Below are 23,413 nucleotides of genomic sequence, written 5' to 3'. Positions count from 1 at the left end.
CCTCCATTCCAGAAATAGCTAACTAGATAACCTCTAATGTGGTGGAACAGGTTGGATGTGTAAAACGTCTAAAATTAGCAGATTTTCGATGCAGACTGGAAAGGAATAAGGACTATTTTTGAATGAACCAAAAAGAAAACAGGAATACTCTTTAATTCTACAGCTTACACTGCCAATAATGATTGATAAGTTTCTTAAATTAAGTTCAATGTTCAATTGTTCTCAATTTGTGAGTCTCTGTGAGCAGCCATTTATGCAATTTAAAAATTAGTGGTTGACTGGCAATGATTTATGTAGCTATATGATTACTGGTTGCAAGAGCGGTTAAGTGTTGACAATTTCATAATGGTCTCTCAATAAAATTGTAGTCGATTATGACGCAGGCAAACCAACATCTGTTCTCGTCGTTTTACATTTTACAATATAAAATTGAAAGAGCTTTCATTTTGTGATTAAATAATTACCCGTAAATAAGCTCGAGTTCCTGCATCGGGTTGAGATTAACTTCAAACAATGTTTAAAATGTGTAAATATTAACACTGATCGGGGATTTAAAACTGAATATTTTGGGTGACTGCCATCCAGAAGCCTGCAAAGGTGGTTTTACATAACCCATGTTATAGAAAACCACCTCAGAGGCTTTCGTTCACCAGTAAGTATATACCTAACTTCCAAATATTAATAACAGGCATGATTTTGTTGTATGTCCCATGACCTGTCTGTAGTGTTTATGTAATGAAATTCTCTTATATTTACATAACTGAATTGTAATAACAATTATGTACGTAGGTACCTATATTTACCAGTAAGGACAGCCATTAATTGTTGGGTAAGTCTGAGCAGTCAAAGTTCAGGCAATTCAGTTCAATTAAGAACTTATAATCACGTCGTCTACCTACTAGGTTAGCTATTATTAATATTATATTGCTAGATAATTCAAGGCTAAGTAAATACGACCTTATTCTAAACCTAATAAAATTAAGAGGGATATAATGAAAATTCTTTAGATACTTGTAGGTAATAAGTTTTAATGTCATCACATAAATCCAGTGAGGGCTTTGCTTGACTATGGACCTATATCTATAAGAGGGTTTGCCATAATTTCATGCTTGGTGCCTACCAACCATCTGCGATCGACAGCGATTTCCAATCTGCCTAGATTGGAGATATCCAGTAAGAGAGGTTCTTCAGTTCTTTTTTTAGTCAGATTGGAAAAGAAAAAACGTTTTATTTTAGTTTATAAGAGGGCGCTGTTGTACGGTTTCTGTCAAAAAGTGTGGTCCTTTAGTTGACCCTTATGATATGTGAAGGAAGAATTGACAAGTGTGCTCACACACACTCACACACATGCTGCATGTACACTTCTACTTAATGTATGATAGTATATTCCGCTAATAGCTACTAATCTGACACATGTTCTCACACATAACCGGTACCGATAGAAAACTGAAATATAGATAAGTACTCGATTATAATGAGCTTGACAATTCTCACTCGTAGTATGGAAAGTAGTAGGTTTGTATCTAGGTTCGATGTTCAAGTGAAAGGAACCTATAGGTACAAGTACCTATACCACAGCCTGTACTTACAGGCTAGACTTTCAAGATCTTACTTTCACAGAAGCGCTTCATAAACTTAAGTCAAACACCACTTTTACTTTAATTTATCCCATGATCGTGTACTTGAAAATCTACGAAACGTTCTTTGTTGTAGTACTTAACTTTTTCTCTTAAATTATATAATGGATTCTTTAATCTGTATATCTATTGGTTGTGGGATAAGTGCCTTGCTTCACTTCGACCGAAGTGATACCACGGCACTGGCGTGGTTTCACTGGCGTGAAACAATCTCTGTGTTTCGATTGAGGCCCAATTCCTCTCCTCCCCAATCACCTTAAGGCAAACCAATCCGAAATTGTCAAGAGAAAGGTAGGAATGGGAACATTCGTCTGTAGTGTATTTACTGGATCAACGATAAAAAAATGTAATAAAGCATTCTGTTGCAAGAAAGTCATTCGATTAGGAATTTAAGGGTTGTTGTTGGGAAATCGGGGATTGGGAAGATTGGGAAGACAGATTGACACAACGAAACACAACGCCAGCGTTGTTTCACGTCGGTTTTCTGTAAGGCCGTTGTATCACTCCGGTCGAGCCGGCCCATACGTTTCGAAGCATGACTCTCCCACAATTGAAATCAGAATAAATAAGTTAGGTAACCAGAATACGAGTGAACCATATTTTTATATAGTAAAGGAGTTTATCTCTGTATTTTCTCTAGTCCTAGATCTAGATATAATCGTACTTCTTTTGAAGTCCGTCGATGTAAGAACTTCAAATGAGTGTCAAAGCTTTGGCCTTTGTGACAAACTTTGTACCGTACGAAGTAGTGCCAAGTTAGCCGGGATGACTTCTTATCTACAAATTACTTACTCGAATTAGATCGGAGCACTGAATTAAAAAAAAGCGTTGTACGTCTACGAAATTCAACAAAGACTTCAATGCAATCGATGTGCTAACAGTTAACAGTAGCTATTCGGTCTTCAGTTCCATTTTATTCCTTAACAAGTCACGGGTTACTTGAAACATTAATTATCACGCAGTAGGTTTAAACCTTAATGGTTGTTGGCTGCTATTAAATATGCATAACCCTATATTTATTGTAAAAATTATAATTAAATAAAAATAAAACGTAGATCAGCTACACTGGACATTTTTATTCATCCTCGGTTTTGGTAAAATCAAAGCCACATACTGATACTCCGATAGCGACTAGTAAAAACGCAGTTACGTACATAAATATATACTATTAGTGCCTGTGTAGACAGACATGTACCAATGTGTTAATTTATTGATGGATTGGACAGGTTTCCTATCACCATCTATCACGCAGAAACAAATGTATTGAAACCTCTTTTTCACACAGCTGACAAAATTCTAAATGTAATTGGTTTTTTGCTATGAATAGAGTAGTGTATAAAGTTCACACCAGACTATAAATACGTGTTGATTTTACACACATGCCTTCTTTCAGCATTAGCATTTGGAAGCAACGTAGGTACCTATTATCTAGATTAAATAAATAAATTAAAGAAAAATCAAGAAATAATTTATTTCTATAAATGTATGAATTATGTATGTATCAATTTATTTCTATAAATGTCATGTTTGTGATTAGGTTGTGTAAAAAAATAGATAAATAAACTAAATAAACAAAATGAATAAATGTCGTGTTTGTGATTAGGTTGTGTAGTGTCGGCTTAAAATCGAAACATAGTCTACTTTTTGCTTATTCGTAATGAAATTATGTTACTGAAAGTCCAATCTCCTCAAAAGGCATGCAATAAAATTGTTACTCCTTTGGTGTTGCGGTTATCCATGAGCAGCGTCGATTGCTTACTATCTAATGATCTGTCTACTCGTTTGAAACGCTTTATCCCGTAGTAAGTAGTAAAAATCCTTTATCAACAGAACTGTAATATTATATTTTGTTTACGGAGAAAGCATACAATATTCAGGGAGAAATCCAGATATTAAGTAATACGTAGTAATATCGAATTATGTGATATGAATTAGGCACTTCTTATGAAGTTTGATTTTATTACAATTTATCTAAAGCGTTCTCTTTGTTTCAGGTACTTGCACATTAACGAGATCCACCAAATCGACCCGAAAACGTTTTCCAATCTGCCACATTTGGAACGATTGTAAGTACCTACTTAGAAAAACCTGCCAAGTGCAAGTCGGACTCGCATACACACAGTTGGTTCTGTAGAGCAAACACCCGATTCATTGTTTTGATTCTATACCTACTTTTACATTTTGTACTAAAACTTCATGTAAAGAAAGGGTTAGGACTACCTATTCTCAAAGCAAATTAATTTCAGGTACTTACACAACAACCACATCAAGAGGATTCCAGCAGGTTCCTTCTCGGATATGCCTAAACTGCGGAAGCTGCGTTTAGACAGTAATGCCCTTATTTGTGACTGTTCGATGCTGTGGCTCGTAAAGATGATGGCCCAACATAATGAAATGTACATTGACGCTACGTGCTACGAACCCACTCGAGTCACAGGAATGCCACTTTCTATAATGGAAGAAAGGGACTTTGAATGTAGTAAGTATTCAAACCTCAAAGTCAAAGTTAAAATAATTTATTTCAAATAGACCGAGAAGGTAAAAAAGTGTAAATGTCAGTCTTCTAGTGAACTCTTTTTCAATCAGGTTCACAAGGTTACATTGTTTTGATGATTTAAGGCAACCAATCAAATGGATGCCTCTTCAGTGAACATTAATTTCTCATTCTAAATATCTGATAATAATAAAACCGTTTATTTTAGAAATTCCTGAAATTCAGAAAGACCCTGAAGACATAACGGTGAATTTCGGAGAAGCAGCTATGTTCACTTGTGTCGTCACCGGCGATCCTACCCCTGATATAGTTTGGCTACGAGACTCCAACGAAATTCCTATCGACGGGACCCGTTACGAGGTTATGGATAACGGGACTCTGATGCTCCACGATATCAGCGACGTTGACACAGGATATTTTGAATGTATGGCCAAAAATCCAGTTGGTGAAGTGCACTCTAAACCAGCCAAAATGACCGTCCAACGTAAACGGGACAGCGAAAATCTAGAAACTGGTAATATAAAATTACATGGGTTACTTTATTTTACTGAATGTACATACCTAGTTCAAACTAACTGAATCGTTGTTTTGTTATAGCCGCCCCTGCATTCACCGTAAGACCACAAAAACAGTTTGCTAAGCTTGACCAGGAGTCTATAAACTTTGATTGTGCTGCTAATGGTCACCCCAAACCTCACATAGCTTGGCTGTTCAATGGCGAACGGATTTTATTAAACGAACGAATTTCAATACGTCCAAATGGATCCATTTTCATTGCCGACATTCAAGAGTCAGATGCAGGCTTGTACACATGTCTGGTTGAAAACATTAAAGGAAAAGTTAACGCATCGGCAGCTCTCGAAGTGATGGGTAAGTTTTTGCACAATTGAGTTGCTACTTATCCTATAATTTATTTTTTACCCTATTAGTTTTTTCCAAATCAACGTAGTCAACGTAGGCCTGTGGTTTCTCACTAGTCCAGTTCTAGAAAATGTTTACAATGCATACAAGGATTTCTTTTTAAGAAAGACATATCAGTCATGCCATTCCCTATGATCCATGTAGATGTCATAGTAAGTATTTTGTTTGAAACTTAAGTAATGCTATACATATTTTGTTATAGTTCCGCCAACCTTTATCCTGGAGCCACATAACAAAACGGTAAAAGTTGGAGACGACGTGGAATTTATTTGCACTGCTAAAGGAGTACCAAAACCACTTATCAACTGGTTTAGAAATACTTTGCTTTTGCCATTATCTGAAAATATAATTTTAAGTGATAACAACCAAAATTTAACCATTCTGTCAGTGACTGAAGATGATGAAGGTATTTACCATTGTCGAGCAGAAAATGCTGAAGGCTATGTTGAAGGATCAGCTTTCCTAACAGTGGAGAATTATGAAATTATCCGACCACGTATTATATTAAAACCAGAGGACACAGATGCTTATAAAGAATCATCTGTTCAGTTACCGTGCGAGATTGAGAGCGAACCTCCTGCCACAGTAGAGTGGAGAAAAGATGGGTCATACTTAGATGACAGCCGAAAACATTCGATTACCATAATAGGCAGCCTAATCCTGCATAATTTGACAGTAAGAGATACAGGCAGATATGAATGCTCGGTTTACAACGAGTACGGCCGCGATACCGCATCAGCTTTCTTAACTGTCAAAGACCGTGTTATACCTGGTGACGAATACGTTAATATCGCACTAACGGAAGCGACAAGAGACGTTGACCTTGCTATAGAGCGAACCATGGATGAGCTATTTAACAACAATAACTCTTCTAAAACAGATATAAGTCGTTTATATCGAATTACAAGTTTCCCGAATGCACCAGCTAGAGAAGTCGCTCGCGCTGCTGAAATATATGAACGAACTTTAGATAAAGTAAGGGATTTCATTCAAGCTGGTCATAAGGTAACATCAGCTGAACCGTTCTTATACCAGAACGTCTTGTCAAATCAACATCTAGAAGTAATCGCACGCCTATCTGGTTGTGTTGCACATAGAGATAAAAACGAATGTTCCGATATGTGCTATCATAGCAAATATCGCAGCTACGATGGTAGTTGCAACAATTTTGCTCATCCTACATGGGGATCATCCCTAAGTGGATTTAGACGAATTCTATTTCCTATTTACGAGAATGGCTTCAGTCAACCAGTAGGATGGAACAAAGGAATAAAATATAATGGCTTCTCACTACCAAGCGCTCGTTTAGTATCTACTTCTATAATAACAACCGAGGATATATCTGAAGATCAACAGTTGACCCACATGGTCATGCAATGGGGTCAGTGGTTAGATCACGATTTAGACCATGCTCTGCCGTCGGTGAGTTCACAGACATGGGACGGTGTAGATTGTAAGAAGACATGTGCCTATGCAGCGCCTTGTTTTCCAATAGACGTGCCTCCTAATGATCCTCGGATCACCAATCGGCGCTGTATTGACTTTATTCGAACTAGTGCAGTATGTGGATCCGGTATGACATCGGTTCTGTTCGGAACTCTACAGCCACGAGAGCAAATTAATCAACTAACGTCTTTTATTGATGCTTCTCAAGTATACGGGTTTGAAAAATCTGTAGCCGAAGACCTGCGAGACTTAACGAATGAAAACGGGTTATTGCGGGTAGGAGTAACTTTTCCAGGTAGAAAGCCTCTGCTTCCTACCGTTGGTATTAATGGAATGGACTGTAGACGGAACTTGGATGAAAGCAACCGTAATTGTTTTGTGGCTGGTGACATCAGGGCTAACGAACAAATTGGATTAGCAGCAATGCATACCATTTGGATGCGCGAACATAACCGGATTGCTATTCAACTTAAAGTTTTGAATCCATTTTGGGATGGTGACCGAGTATATCAAGAAGCAAGGAAGATTGTAGGCGCTCAGATACAAATCATTACTTATGAGCATTGGCTCCCAATAATTTTGGGTAAAGAAGGAATGAACCAACTAGGCCAATACAAAGAATATGATCCTAATTTGAACCCATCAGTATCTAACGTGTTTGCAACTGCTGCTTTAAGGTTTGGCCATTCTATGATAAATCCACTATTACACCGGTATGATGAAAATTTTGAACCAATCGCGGAAGGGCATCTTTTACTTCGCCACGCCTTTTTCTCACCGTGGAGACTCGTAGATGAAGGTGGTGTAGATCCTCTGCTGCGAGGCATGTTCACAACACCGGCTAAGCTAAAAACTCCGACACAAAACCTTAATTCTGAATTAACTGAAAAACTATTCTATAGCGCCCACGCTGTAGCTCTCGATTTAGCTGCTATCAACATCCAGCGAAGTCGAGATCATGGTATTCCTCCATACACAAAATGGCGCCAATTCTGCAACATGTCAGAAGTTAACGATTTTGACGATTTAGCAGGGGAAATTAGTGACGAAACGGTACGTGAAAAATTGAGGGAGCTCTATGGTTCAGTGCATAACATTGATGTATGGGTGGGAGGAATCCTTGAAAATCAAGTAGAAGGTGGAAAAGTAGGACCTTTATTTAGATGTTTGCTTGTTGAACAGTTCCAACGCCTTCGAGACGGTGATAGGTTTTGGTATGAAAACCCATCCGTATTCAAACCTGAACAACTGCGGCAACTAAAAGAAACCAGTTTGGCACGCATCCTTTGCGATAACGGTGACAACATTGATACTATCGGAGAAAATGTATTTATTCTTCCTGAGGTTCAAGACGGTTTGGTTTCATGCGAGGACTTGCCGTCCATGGACTTACGCTACTGGGCTGACTGTGAAAGTTGTGGCGATAATGGGGAGCTGGATCGGGCAAAACGGCGAGCTCGCAGAGATACAGAAATGGAAGATGACATACTAATTGATAAAGCGCGCATAGATGGCCTGGAAGATTCACAACATGAAATCGAGAACACTATCTCAAAATTGAAAAAACGAATTGAGCACTTGGAAGAAACCTGCAAAGCGGATTAAATGGTTATCTGCATACAAGCTGTTATTTTGGAAATGTTTTTAAAATTTTAGAAGCCTATTCTAAATACACCTATAATGTTTCTACTATCTTTTTACACAAAAGCTTTAAACCTATCATACGTGGTCCAACTAATTAAGATTAATTTAACTTTCTCTTCCCATATTAATTTTATTTCTTTCTCTTCAAATTATTGATACCCTTGCTGTTAAATATGATTAATTTTGCGATATATATCTATTGTACTCAGTAATTTTGACATGATCGATAATTATAAACGTAATTGGAAGCCTACACAAACTAAGATACTGAAATACAATCTGTACCTATTGCCTGTTTCTACAAAATGTGTAGGAAAGTTCTAACTATGTATAACCGAAAACAGCCAAAATCAAGGACAAAAAAGCATTAGAAGTAAGGAAATGTTTAATTCATTACGTGTATTGTACGAATGTTATTTTGATGATGTTTATTTTTTAATAATTTTCTATTTTTATATGTTACGATATATTCTGTTTTTGGTATTCTACGATGGGCAACTGAGCTGCAAAGTACGCCTCTATGTTAATTCTTATTTAGTTTAGAAACGAACAAATCTTAACTGTTTTGCGTACTTTTTCATAACTGGATATTAATTGTGCAGCCCAAGATTTATACAATTAGTTACTAATTTCGTTTCACATGTGTTATTACAAATGTTATATTCCTATTTTTAAGGGCACTTAATCGTTAAATATTTTTTAATTAAAAATAACGACACTATGACCTACCTACTGCATACTACATAAGTAGGAACAATGGATAGAAAATTCGAAAGTACTCCTGTTAATTCAAATGTGTCGTTACTTAAAAGATATTTGACGATTGTAAAATTTGCTGAGAGGCAAAATATTCAAGTATTAGCTAACACATGTAACCATTTTAAATACATATTTAACCGCGTTAACACGTACACTGTTTGAATCAATATTATATCTGTAGTTGTAATATTTATTGGACTAACTGTAACTCGACCCATATTGTGTAATGTAAACTGAGTTTAACTAATGTTCCACAAGCGTGAGCGTCCATTCAGACGAAAACTATCTCATTTTTATGTCGTCTTTTAAAAAAAAAGTCATATAACTACAAAACAAGCTTTTGTGGGTACAATTTTACAAGCCATCAGCTACAATTTATGGGTCGAAGTATAGCAATCATTGATTAAATAGTTAATGATCATTAAGAAATTATGCCTACATTTTTATCAACTAAGTAACTTAACTAATACCTCATAAAGGGTTATCAAAGAGTGGAAAAGCCCTGTGTGAGTTATCATAGAAAACAGCTACCTAACACAAAACATGACTGTGTAAGGCTAATGACTATTGAACAAACGCAAATCCTTGCAGGCACTGGGTCTGTCTATGAAAAGGAACCACTTTTGAATTAGCACTTTATGAAATAAAAAAAGAAAAACAAAAGTTCATACATATAAATTGTCACTGCTCGAGAGTCAATTTGTAAGAAACACTGGTGTATTTTTCATGAATTTCAAAAAGTGTTGCACAAAAGATGTTCGATTTCGTGGTCTAAATTAACACCAATACCTAATATTTTGTGTTAATTTTGTACTTTGTGTAGTAACAACAGTGCATTTACCGTGTTAGGACCTACACTCATTATAATAGGCGCCCATACGCAGAGGCGAATCTCCTAATAATCCTAAAGAGCACTCTAGGCAAGCACCTCATAGGTGCATCTCTTCGGCGCACCTAACTTTTTTGGCGCCACCGTGCGGTCACTCTATGGACAGTAGGGCATAATCTGACACCCTAGGTCCTAAGCACTTGGCTAGTTTGCCCCAAGGATAATAAGGCTTTACCTAGACAATTGTTTGTTTCTATACAGCCTGAAGTTTAAAGAACTTTTAACAGGGACGGTATAGGTATGAAGAAAGGTGTACCACCTACTCACATAGGGAACTCTTTTAAAAATACGTGTCTTTCAAAAAAGACCTACGAGCAATTGTCTAATCTTCTGGAGTTATTGAAGATATTGTTATAAATACATACCTAACAATTCAACGCGTGTTATTTACCAGCTGAGCAAACCATGCACCTATTGGATTCGGTATCTGATAGCTACGGTCTATTTAAAACATCTACGTGGACATTTTTAGGCATAGCTATGTACCTATATTTACGTAGGTACTAACGGTTTATAATAACCGTTCTTAATTCAAGATATCTGCACTGTTAAGCTTTTGACTGTTATTTTGAAGATTCTGGTCGGAATTGGATATTTTATTTCGACCTTAAAGTATTTACGTACTTAGGTATGTCTATATACACACTCTCATTGATCGGCCATCGGTTTTAATAATCGCAGTTACTTGTAGGCAGTCATTTCCTACGGTGCGATTCGCCTTTCATTGCTAATATCAAAGAGCGGATCGAAAGCTCAGACTCTCAGATCAGACACGTATTAAAGGTATCCTTTCATGAGGTATTAAGTTCTTTAGGATAAGATTCGTCTGTAAAGGGGGTGATTTTAATAACCTGCTAATTACTGGACAAGACCGAGATTGTACTTATGACAAACCGTAAACCATAGGCGTAGCCAAGTTTTGGTATCGGGAGGGGTTTAAGAAAGTAAAACGAACAAAACTTCCTTTATGAACTTCCTTCATTCATGAGAAAAAAAATCAATTCAATGTATGTAATAAACAGATTTTATCTTAACTTTTCGGGGAGGGTTTGAACCTAACGTAATAATAGCATTTCCCTAAGTACTTACTTACCAGCTCAAGCGGTTTTGTTACACAACGGACTTGGAATCCGCAATATGTTACCCAGTTTCCCAGTTAGATTGTAAGAGTAAAATAAATATAAATAAGTCTAAATCGGTCAAATATTGAAAACTAACAACTTGAAGTGTTTTCAAATCGCAATTACTGGCACGTGCTCCATAAACAGTTTGGCGGGATGTAGGAACCTGTATCCTGAGATACTCCAAAACCAAAGTTAATATTCTCCACTTACTCATTTGTAACGTGAGCTGAAGATATCATCTAATTATCATCTTGGGCCCCGGTCCTACTTGTCCGTTGCGCTGCATTGCGTCGCAACGACACGCAACGGACAAATGAGGCAAGTCATAAAAATGTATGGAAAATGACGCCGCGACGAGGCGACGACGCATTGCAACGGACTAGTCGGGCCGGGGCCTTCGAGCGAGAATTTATTAAATTCGCTGCAGCTATAACAACAAGTGACGCGTAGGACGTGTTGCTGAAACAAGTGAATAGTCGCTTACCTTGTTGTCGATGAGTGGCATATTTACCATGGAAATTAATATTCAATCTATATCCAAAATATCTGGATGTGAATCAAGTTATTGAGAGACAAACAACTAATGTCGAAAATCAATTGTAATCCAAAGATTTTCGACTGAAATTGGTTAATAGTAAAAACTCTCACCTAGCTAATGTGTCGCTGTGTTGCTGTGGATGCAGGAAATTTCCTGTAGCCATACATAGCTGTTACGATTCATAGAAAATTATTGTTCCTCAAATTGAGATGTCGCTTAGCAGTCTGACATTGGTTTCAATATGAAATCATAAGTAAAATCGATTACACAGTCATATACACTATACTACTACCACAGAAGTGAATTCACGATGAGTACCTAGTGCTTCTGCGCAGGAGTCCAAAATACGAAAAATGTTTCGTAGATACTCGATACTATTTGCCACTTTCGTGTTCCTGCGTCATATAAAGATGTCCAACAATACAATATTTTATAGTAGGTACCGAATACCTACACAATAACCACCGATTTTTTTAGGTAATAAGGATCATTATCGCATGTTTCAAATGAGTGAGTGAGATATTAACTTTACCCAGGAAATAGCAGGTTAATAAGAAAACCTCTAAAGTAGGGAGTAGACGTAGATGTTGAATGAAACTTTTAAAGCATTTACCATTATTGAATTAGTCATTAATTAATAAATATTACTTAAGAAAGAATGACTGGTAAAGATAAAGGTGTCTAGAAACATAAGTAAGATCTTGTCTGTTTAAGGTAAGCGTCCACAGGCCCGCATCGTACGGATTGTACGCATTCTATATAATGACGTCATCAGTACACATCGCATGTAGGCATTGCCGATGATGCGGTCCTTATACGGTGCGGATTAGTGGACGTAGGTAGTTGTATGAGTTTCTATACAAAGCCAACTAAAATCCGTTGCTAACGGTGCGTGCGATGCGTACGATCCGGGCCTGTGGACGCTTACAATTAAAATGCAAGTTCCTAGGTGTGTATATTTGATTATTGTAATTTATCTAATAGGTGATCGTGTTGCACAAATGGTGCTATCTCTTTTCGGCAGAATGGTTTCAATGTAGGATAAATACTTGCATTGTATGTAACAGACAACTTGTAAGGAATTAAAAATGTCTAATGTTAAATCTAGCACCTTTATAATGGTACGAATTATATTAAACCTAAGAAATTGGCACTCTTGACCAGCAGACTTACTCTTGAAACTAATCTCAATGTCCATTTTAATTCAAGCAATAAAATCTCAATAAACTTATTAAATGTCAACCCCAATCTCAATAATATTAAAATAGTGACCATAGTAAGGATTTTAGCCAGGCACAACACAATTTAGTTCATCCAATATCCACCCAATACGGGTGCAATGTGGCGCTAGTGTTGCAACTCACGAGAAGTAAAGGTTATAATATAATTATCAATGTGGATCGATCGGAATTAGATTCAAGAGTAAGCCTCCAGGAGAAAGTTCACAGGGGTCAGGGTAATGCAGGCTTAAAATTATATTCCACATTTTAAATCTGTTACAATGTAGTGTCAGTATAACTTGGTGTTTAATAAAATGTGAAAAATGTAAGTGTTGTTTTATTTGAAATCCTTAGGTAACCATGTACCTGTTTTAATCTGTGATACTGAAATTAATTATAATTTTATGATGTGAGAATGAAACATTCAATTACATGTGTAAGTATTTTACTACTGATTCAAGTAAATTATAGTTTTAATTATTACTACAATACACAAAAGTACACAAATTACAGTATGAATAGAAAAGAAAATTAAATTATTATTCAAAAGATATAAAAGAAAAATTTAAAACAAAATACATTTTGTACATATCAGAAAATCACTGTTAAGTTTATGGCTACAAGAAAATATGTATCTACAAAATAATTAGCTACAAGACAGATTATATTCCTATATATTTGGTGTGTCTACCGGTAGCCAGTAACTGATCCTTATCTTTATTCCTCACTAGTACTTCCAGGAAAGCAATTTTCTTTCCAACCTTCTTTGTGATAGCTTCAACTTCAACATTATCTCCGACTCTGGCCGCACTCATGTAGCTGAAAAAAAAGAAACAAGTGATTTTTAAAAATGGAACTATACCACAGATTATTGTTTCATTTTTTATTTATTCTTTCTACCTGACACTTAGTTCTATTGAAACTCCTCTTGTGTCTACTTTTTCGTTAGTTGTTAGAGCATATGTGGATATGGCATCAACTAAATGTGCTATGAATCCACCGTGTAGTGTTCCACGTTGGTTCAGATGTTCGGGTCCCACTTGAAATTCAGTTGTCATCCGTCCATTGTCACAGCATACTACTTTCAACTGTAAAATATAAATAATAATATGAATATGTAACCCTTGTAAGAATATTCCAGTTCTAAAAATTTACAGAGAACCGATTATCTATTTTAGAAACTTTTAATATGAAAATGTTTAATATTCCATTGCTCCAAAAATAAAGAGTTTCCGTTACTATCCAGTTAGAAAAAAAAACAGATGGCTACTAGTTGTTTAAATGACTGCAATTCAACATTCTTAGAACTAGAGAAATATGAAATCCTAAATAAATAGGCGAGATTACGTCACCTCTTAGTCGAAACTACGTCTGAAACTGTAAAAATTATCAAAGTTAAATAAACCTTACTACCTATCTTAAACCAGAACGCCAAAAATTTGATATAGGTAATTTATTTAGATCTAAAAATTAAAATACACATTGTAACCTGGTAAAAGAATTTTGTATGTATAAACAATTACCTTTCTAAGGTTTTGATCGAATCCTTTAGTGGTTGCAATTGCTTTCGTAAATAACTCGGCTATAGCTGCTCCTTTAGTACACATCGTGCTAATTATTTGTGAGTCTTCATTTAAGAACAATTCGCTTTATTTACATTCTCTCCAGTGTTTGTAGTTTGATAACTATTCTGATAACAGCTGTTCTTGACTTTGACACATTTCTCAATTGACATTAATGATCATGTTGCAAACTGTGAATAAAATGAAATTTTGGTGTGGCAATAAAAGGTCTTACCAAAATACACGTTTTTATTAATTTTTGCGATTATTTAAATACAATAGTCAGATTCTGTTAAATTAATAAGTGATGACAACGTAAAGAAAGTTGCTGCAGTGCCACAAGCCTACGAAAGTGTACCATCCGGCTGAAACAAAAGCTACGGGAAGCTGAGTCCGTCCTAGTTCTTACATGCTAAGTATTAAGATAAAAAAATACATAAATTGTTTGCAGTTATCTAGTATTATATGTTTCCTAAAGTTAGGTAAATTATTTTTAGTACCTAAGCGCCTGATAAAAAGGAGCGGTTATTTTGCAACTATGCAACACACTTATCAAACAGTCTTGCAGCCCTTGCAGGCGCATCACCAATATAAAAAAAGATCGTTACAATTTAACGAATATTGGTTAAAACATAATATAGTGTTATACGTAGGTATAAAAAATAGAGATATTAGGTACCTACCTTATAGAAATAGAGGATAAATTAAACCACAATTATTACACGTAGCGTATTAGGTACCTATGTATACTTTCATATGAGTAGGCGTATAGCCAGAAATATTTTAAACCATAAATACCTACACCTACACGTATGTACAACAACTAAAAAGCACTTGCTAGTAGTGACACTGAAACTGAACACTCATAATTACTGTTGGTAATTATAACCTAGTATTAAATTGGATACCGAGCCGGTAATTAGGCATAGGTGTAGCCGGGGGGGGGGGGGGGTTTCAAACCCAAAAAAATGCGTACCTAGACATTACAGAGCGTTATTTTTCTAGTTAGCATAGTACATCCCCTGTTTGGCAAAGGTCTCTATTACTACCTATGAATCTGTTTATTACATATTACACAAATGTTTTTTTTTTGTCATGTATGAAGGGTTTTTTTTTGGTCACACATTTCTTGGCTGGACTTTCTTGAACCCCCCCGACAGTAAAACCTGGCTACGCTTATGTAATTACGTATAATTCTCGGTATGATTACAATTATGTAAGTAGGCAATTATAACTAGTAGGTACGTAGCGAATTGTGGATTTCAATCTAAACCTTCAAGAAAAAAAGCGTATTCCTTTTTTAAAGGCCGGCAACGCACCTGTGCCTCCTCTGGTATTGCGGACACCCGTCCATAGGCGGCGATGATCGCTTACCATCAGGTGATCCGTCTGTCACGTTTGCTCCCTATTCCATACAAAATATTTTTTGTTAACGATGGGTAACCTACAAAATATCTTTTAGGGAAAAAAGACTTGAATTTCCCTCATTAAAACCTCTGCGGTGGTCACCGGGCAACGAGTTCTCTTATAAATATGCTCTGGAGTGCTCAGCCAAGATATAAAGCCAAAAATAGGCAAAATAATTATTATTTATAGGAAATAAATGCTTTGTCGGTAAGTATTATCGATTGCTTATGAGCAAAGTGATAGGTATGTCACAAGATACCACTTCTATATTTATAAACCTAACTATTATTTTTTCAAGATAAAAAACCAAAACTTTCTGTCATGTCATAGGTGCGATAGCAAATTAACATACTGTACATCACATCTAGAAAAGGAATAGGACGCTAGGAGGAACCGGAGGACAGAAGGCACAGATTGCCCATTTGCCCAACCACGTCAAAAATATCGTCTTAGTCAGGCAAACTAGGTTGTAGTGTAGTATTGTTGATAAGCTTGATATTCTGACTTATATCTTAGACAGTCCAATATTTGTATGATTAACTAATTTTTGATTCGGCATTAATCCTAAAAACCTAGGTATATACCTAGGTATATACCTAGGTTTCTATTATCATTAAAGAAACCTAGGTATATACCTAGGTTTCTGTAATTTGTAGACGCTCCCATGACATAGGATATCGACGATAACGAAAATTTTAATGAAGTACAAGGCATTTCATCAGACAAAAAAATAAAGAAAGTCATTAGATAATACCTAATGTGTTTTGTCGATATAATGTAGGTATTTGATTGGTCTTGGTCTTAATAAATAAAATCTGGTTCTAGCACTACAGTTATTATAATCAATATCATCATTTGGAATACGTACACTCACAAACAAAGGTTTCCCTTCTATTTATAAACAATAAAAAAAAAATTGAGGGGGGAAAATCATCGAATTACTTCTCTCGCCTTGGGTGAGGCGGGCTACATCCACGTTGTGTAGGCGACATGGTTGAAGATCGAAAAATGCAGTTCACCGATTGTTTTAGGACAATATTTAATTCGGGTCTCTATGTAGATAAGTCATAGGCATAGCCAGGTTTTAGTATCGGGAGGGGTTTAAGAAAGTAAAACGAACAAAACTTCCTTCATTCATGAGAAAAAAAAATAAACAGATTTTATCTTAACTTTTCGGGGAGGGTTTGAACCCCCAAAACCTCCCCCCTGGTTACGCCTATGAGGTAAGTAGTTATATCTGTATCTATATACAGTAAAACTACTACACTACTTAAAATAATAAGCTTACATGCAACTTTACCTAACCGTTGAAAGCAAATCCAGTTTTGTCAGTTCATTCTTTCAAACCTTGGTTTCTATTCATTCAGTTTTACGGTAATTAAATTCCCGCGAGCCTGCATGTTGGGAACGAAACTGTACTTAGGTACTTAGTTAGAAACCGACTTCGTATTCAAGACCACTCGTGGCATATTTCCTCGAGACGGACTCGTATTCACAATGTAGCCTGATTCAAGAAGGTAATCTCAGCATCATATCCATTGAAATCCCCACACTGTACACAGTACCTAGATTAACAGCACCTGTGCAATACAAAAAACATCTCATCATTTGTATTGGTTTGTAAATTGTTGACAAAGTAACATGCAAGGAGATGAGGACATTGATGCTATTCAAGATTGTGAAAATAGGACCAATTAGGCACGTCTTCTACCTATGTTTATAGAAATAAACATGTAGGTAGACTTACCAAGGTACCACTTAATAAGGTCTCTATTTAACTTCATAAAAACTAAACAACGTACTTCATACTCATGTACTTGTCCCGTCAAAGGAACTTAGTTCAGCTTTACTCACAGTGCAAACGTTTGGTCGTGTTTAAATACTAAAAATGTCCACAAACTTTTACTGTAAACTTGTAACGTTATATAAGTTAAATTGCGGAAGATATCATTTTACACATGGGGAAATTTTAAAGAGTTGTTTACAGTTCCATCTGACCAAATAATTTTGTTTTTTTTTTCGCATTCGTTAACTCGCGTCTGCGGTCTGTGTAACTTCAGATATGAGTTTTATATTTTTTATCATTCAAATGCGACGTCTATAAATTACATGCAATGCAGATAACTTTATTTGCTTTTCCAATTCCATATTTATTTTATAATAACAAGTCTCACCAGTGAACGGTATTTGCTTCCTGAGGCGTACCTACTGTAGCGATAAAGACGGAGGTTTAGAAAATATCAAAATATCAAAAATGTGTTCGAATTTTTATAAATCTTTCTGCACCGTTGAAGTCAACGGATCCCCCTTCCACGTTTGTGGTATCTAACTTTGAAATATATTTTCACTCGAGGATTTAGAATCCTTTGAGGATAGGACAAGACGTGGCTATGGTCTGCAGACTGTAGTTAAGACCGTTGTCATCCCTCGAAGCTGTTCTTTACACATGTCAAAGAACGTTTCTCAAAACCAACTTGGATTTTTTCTTATTTCGACATTGTTAGTGAGCTTAGACTACGTCGTGTATATTCTAAAATCAAAATGTGAGATTTTGTATATATGGTTTCGTGGAAAGCTCCATGTACAACGGGCGAGCTGAACTATGTACTGATTTGAAAGAAATTCTGGTACTTACTAGGGATTATTATTAAAATTTATTAGGACAAAAAGCGAAGCTAACTAGTAACTCGTTTTCCTTGACGACAGCGTCCATTAAAGTATAGATAACTAACTATATTCAGTACTCAAGTGAACGATAAAGTATTTTTTTATTAATAATAGCAACGACAAAAGCCGAGCTCGACACCGTGTCACCGTGTCACTAGCAAAAGATTTAATTACTGAAGTAACCAGTTACAGAGGTGGCCGGCTTGATAAAATGTTAGGTGACAATTTTTCCCCTCGAGGTGTTCAATGTTCATAGCTGGCTAAAAATATAACTAACGAAGTTTATTTCCACACGTAAAGTCCGATATTTTGGTAACAATTTTAACGAGTTATCAGAAATTTGAAGCTTCCTACTTTTTCGTACTTGCTTTCCGTCCTTTGAGGTGTGAACTACGTACCCGAAAAACATTTCCACGAATTGAGAAGCTCGTCGTTTTGATTTGGAAGTTAGTTAATAAAACGTTGTACCTTTTGACACTCGAGACACTGACATGTACTTTTTAAATAGACTTTTGGCCATTTAGTACTGCGTCTATAAAGCGTGTGGTGACAATAGCTGAGATAAAATACTTTGTTACCGCCCATGGGTGCCTAATCTTCCTGTGTCGCCACTCTTGGGTACCTATTTTTCCTTTATCACCCAATCTTGGGTAATAACTCTTCCCGTTGGTGTCTTAAGAACCGAATATGACACATCACATTTGACAGGTATCATCACCTTTTAAACTCCAATCCCAAACCCGCCTGCCAAATGTGGTTAATATGGCAAACTATCATGTAGAAGAAGCCCATAACTCTAACAAAGTATTTTTACCCATTCGAAAACCCAACTTAAGCATAATTTCATTCCCATTTGTCACTCTCCATCATAGTCCAATAGTGAACTGCCACGGGTTATTAATTATGAATACAAATACACATAATCCACTCCTCCTAATTATTTTCATATAATTAATTGGATTAACGTGATTACGATATCTATATATGTACTACATAATGAATAGGTAACAGGTGCTTACATACAGTGGTGTATGTGTTTATGGAATATGTACGATTATCTATGTAAAGTATGAATCTTGGACAAAACTGAATTAAAATCAGGACCTTACCTTCCGTGGGTGAACTTGAAGGTTTTTTATCGAACAAGCCGGTAAGCGAGCAGACGGATCTCTTGATGGTAAGCAAACCCCGGCGCCATGGGCACTTGATACACCAGAAGCGTTACTAGTGCGTTGTCGACCTTTTAGGGGGTTAGGAATTTAAGGGTCGTTGGAGAATCGGGGATTGGGAAGATTGAGAATGGGGGTAATCGGGCCTCCGGTAACCTCACTCACACAATGAAACACAACGCAAGCGTTGTTTCACGTTGATTTTCTGTGAGGCCGTGGTATCACTCCTGTCGAGCCGGCCCATTCGTGCCGAAGCATGGCTTCCCAACGCTTGTTAGTTAGATTTACGTTCACTTAACTGTACCACGGGTATCGAGTTAGTTGTGAGTTCGGGCTATTTTTAGCCAATCAGAGACTGTTATAAATGTTTTAAGTCAATTCGATTAGGACTTAGATGTGGATATATACGTTATGGATATTATGTCAAATTATATAAGTATTATGTTTTAAAATGAACAAAGTAGGTGAAGTATTTGATTTTTTACTTCTGTTTCCTCATTATTTCAACGCATTATTAGGCACAATGTGTATGTATAATGTACGTGATTACTTATAATAATTGAAATGCCCTTTAAACTAGACCTGTAGATACGAAGGCACGCCACTACATCGAGAGAGTGTTCAGGACCAACGGCTTAGCCTAGGATAAGCCAATGTTTGACTGGCTAAAGCTGCAACACTGGCCGACTGCAGATAGAAGGTACGGGGAAACTCACAACTCAGTTGCTTTTAGGTTCAAAAATATGCAATGTCACGCCTTTTATCCTCAAAGAGGTAGGCGGAGGTGCACATTATTTTCATCATATGTGTTTTAAGTCCCAAGTAATAGAAGGTGTGCCATAAATGTCATTTTTCGAAAAACTGTAAAGCGCCCAGTAATTTACTTTGATCGACACTGGAATCGAACCCGGGACCCTCTGCCCGGCAGTCGCAATTATGACCACTCGATCGAGTTCAGTTCAACAATATCAATGCGTTAAATACGTAACGTCTTTTAAGTGACAGTTCTGAACCAGTCCGCTGTGCATGGAGATTATTTCAAACCCTCTTAAGCAGAGGAAGCTCAGAGGCTAAATAATAATAACAATGCAATAATAAAATTCTTTATTTTCTGTTAGAGGTTGAACCTGTGTTGCAGATCCAAATTCAAACTGTCGCCTATCAATGATAGTCAACACACAAATAAAGGTTTTAATCGAACAACGAATTCGTGATAGTTGAAAACCTATCCAATAACATTTGTTTACCACAGAATTCCCACTTAAACGTTTTATGTAGTAATCCTGTAAACAAATGGTATTAAAACAACGTCCAATTACAAATGCAATCAAATACCATGAACTCTCAATATCGTTCAATTAAAACAGATTAAATAACATTGACACGTACTGAAAAGTCCAATAAATACGATCTCGGGATATATTAAACAGAGTGGTTTAAACAGCTGATGAAACCACACAATAATTTAGTAAAATATTTACCGGGATAAACAAACAGACTAGCCAATATTTTCACAAAGTTTTCATTGAAAACGTGGTAACAGTAAACAGCATCATCATTATATATGTTACGCAATTTACCCTAGATATTTATTTATTTACTTAATAAAGGTATCAAACAAGGAATACACATTGAAAACACGAATAACAATACAATCAATATTAAAACTATGTGCTTTCTCAATTATAGGAGGCCACATGATGCAAAAAAATATAAAAACATACACAATCTTTATATAATGCACTATGATTAGGTACAACGTGACAGCAGTTCTACTTTCGGTTATATTTGCTGTCCTTACTAAGTTACCAGACATGTAATTGCGGCTTCGCTCGCGTGGACTTACGGGTTTTGTGACAAAAGTGCCCAAAGTTGCACCTTAGTACATCTGCCAATAAAAGTCACGTCAATATCGGTCCAATCCTTTTTGAGATTAGCCAGAAATAATAGACAGACAGACAAAAATCTTAAAAAATATTATTTGGTATGTATCGGATGTGTATTCGTAATAATTATGAATGTAGTAAAAAGCGGTTATTTTAATATCAATATAGACACTCAAATTTTATTTATTTGTAAAGATATTCAATTTAAATAAAATTAAAGGCTTATTTATTTTATTATATTCTATTTACTTACATTAAATTAAAGGCTAGTTTACTTTGAATACGTAAACTCTATGGCTTTTTACTAAGTTTCATTCTAGAAAAGAGATTAAAGATTATAAAGACTGTACAAACTCAAAGGATTTAATAACTTACTGAGGCTAAGGATAGAAGATTAAACTAAGATTAAACATACATAAGCACACGCCTGTCTCTTATGGGAGTAGGCAGAGAAAATGGAACGTCAATTGCTACGATTCTTACACACCTCTTTCGCTTCATCAACAGTCATCAGTCTTTTCATGCATTCTCGTCAGTTCAAGGTACTTTTAATTGGACGCTTTTTTAATAAGTATATCGCCAATCTGGCTACTAGCTGCGGACTACCTAGCGGCGAGAGGGGAAGTCATTGGATGATTTTCCCCCTTAAAAAAACCAAATGTCTGTCGGCCCCATTCATATTCGCCTTGTATATTTCTTTCGTAAATCTACTTTCATCAATCCTTTCTACATATACAAATATGTAAGTAAGTTAAGTATTTTTATTTAAAAACTATGTTGATCAGGTGTGCGATAGCATTTGCATCGTTCGAAGCCACGAGACGGTAACAAAGAACTATTGTATTACTATTGAGGCAGCTGTTCACTGTCCAGGCAGTGTTTGGGTTTATCCATATAGCAACAATCGATTCCATAATATTTCGGAAAATACGGAGTTACAGTAAAGGTACTTTTAACACCAGTCCCGTATTAAAGAACAAAAAAATTGCACGTTTATTTAAAAACAAATTGCATACGTACTTAAAAGTATTGCCAAAAGAAAGCCTTTAGAAATAGACTGCAATAAAATTATTGGCTTACTTATTTACAATTTTTAAATTATAGGTAGGTAGTGGTATATAGTGACCAGTGACAATGCTGATGTGCCATATAAGATAAGACAAAACCCAAATAATGTGATATATGTATCTAAGTAAGATGTGCTCGCTAACCAATAAGGCTTGCGCCGATCCCATATGAACGAAAAAAATTTCAAGAAAATGTTCCAAAGGTTGTCTGGAAGAAATCACCATGTGTGATAAGACCGCCCATTGTACGCACACTACTAAAATGTATATAACCTATGTTTCAATCGATGAGAAGTGTGACATTACAGGTGCACATTCTGTCATCGTCACATGTATCCGTTATATGACGTCGTACACAATCGCACAATCGACGTATGACTTGTTCAATGACACTTGTTTGACGATCACACTACAATAGGTACAGGGTATGTGTCAAAAGCAAAGCGGCCGTGTGGACGTGGCAGGTGATGAGTGCGGTCGGCGTAATTACATCGAGAACGCGACAGCCATAAGCCAGCTCGCGCACGCAGTATCACGTACCAGCTTCACGCACTCAAATATAGTTTGAATCTCATGCGTAGCTGTTTGATTTCACCCGCGGATGTGCTACGAATTGTGCTATTTGCAACCATTGAAGGGACTAACAGAATTAGCGGCACACGCGTTGTGCGTGGCCGTGGTCTGTGGTCATTGAACTATGTAATCAGTTCTTTATTTTGCAGGTTGTATTATTAGTTCGTAATTGTATGGTATCAAGCGACTTATCTTGAGTTGTTATATAAAAGATGAAAATGGCAATACATTAAGAGGTTTACGAAATGTTTGTCCATTGTTCTTAGGTTAAATAGGTTTTGTCAATTCATACTTTACAATACAATAGTATAAGGACAATGAGCATAAGGATATCCTAGAAAGTAATAAACAGGTATAATATTGCTATCCCAAACATAGTCTAATCCTAAAGTAGGATCCCAGAAAGTAGG

General features: G+C 36.2%; 2 protein-coding genes across 2 annotated transcripts in view; one reads left to right on the top strand and one right to left on the bottom strand.

Moving 5' to 3' along the window:
• LOC118266710 (peroxidasin) overlaps positions 1–9,330 on the top strand; it is a 44,642-nt gene extending 35,312 nt beyond the window's left edge. Inside the window, exons 3-7 of the mRNA XM_035580219.2 lie at positions 3,632–3,703; positions 3,884–4,116; positions 4,340–4,645; positions 4,729–5,001; positions 5,255–9,330. Of these exons, the coding sequence (XP_035436112.2) occupies positions 3,632–3,703; positions 3,884–4,116; positions 4,340–4,645; positions 4,729–5,001; positions 5,255–8,103 (3,733 nt within the window). The 3' untranslated portion in view covers positions 8,104–9,330. The remainder of the gene's footprint in view (positions 1–3,631; positions 3,704–3,883; positions 4,117–4,339; positions 4,646–4,728; positions 5,002–5,254) is intronic.
• Positions 9,331–13,100: 3,770 nt separating this feature from the next.
• On the bottom strand, positions 13,101–15,033 carry LOC118266719 (acyl-coenzyme A thioesterase 13). The gene is made up of 4 exons (XM_035580230.2): positions 14,918–15,033; positions 14,196–14,425; positions 13,573–13,760; positions 13,101–13,491 (listed from the first exon to the last, which is right to left on the bottom strand). Exons 2-4 carry the CDS (start codon positions 14,277–14,279, stop codon positions 13,335–13,337), a joined length of 429 nt encoding a protein of 142 aa, XP_035436123.1. The 5' UTR covers positions 14,280–14,425; positions 14,918–15,033; the 3' UTR covers positions 13,101–13,334.
• Positions 15,034–23,413: the final 8,380 nt, after the last annotated feature.

The sequence above is a fragment of the Spodoptera frugiperda genome, chromosome 25 (assembly GCF_023101765.2).
Source record: "Spodoptera frugiperda isolate SF20-4 chromosome 25, AGI-APGP_CSIRO_Sfru_2.0, whole genome shotgun sequence".
Lineage (NCBI taxonomy): Eukaryota > Metazoa > Arthropoda > Insecta > Lepidoptera > Noctuidae > Spodoptera > Spodoptera frugiperda.
Note: the sequence above shows the minus strand (reverse complement) of the source record. Positions and strands in the feature narration are given on the sequence as shown.

Coding starts and splice junctions, on each gene's coding strand:
- LOC118266719 (XM_035580230.2), bottom strand. CDS start 14,279: ATGTGTACTAAAGGAGCAGCTATAGCCGAGTTATTTACGAAAGCAATT. Junction 13,761..14,195: donor TCGATCAAAACCTTAGAAAG/GTAATTGTTTAT, acceptor TATATTTTACAG/TTGAAAGTAGTATGCTGTGA. Junction 13,492..13,572: donor TCAATAGAACTAAGTGTCAG/GTAGAAAGAATA, acceptor CTTTTTTTTCAG/CTACATGAGTGCGGCCAGAG.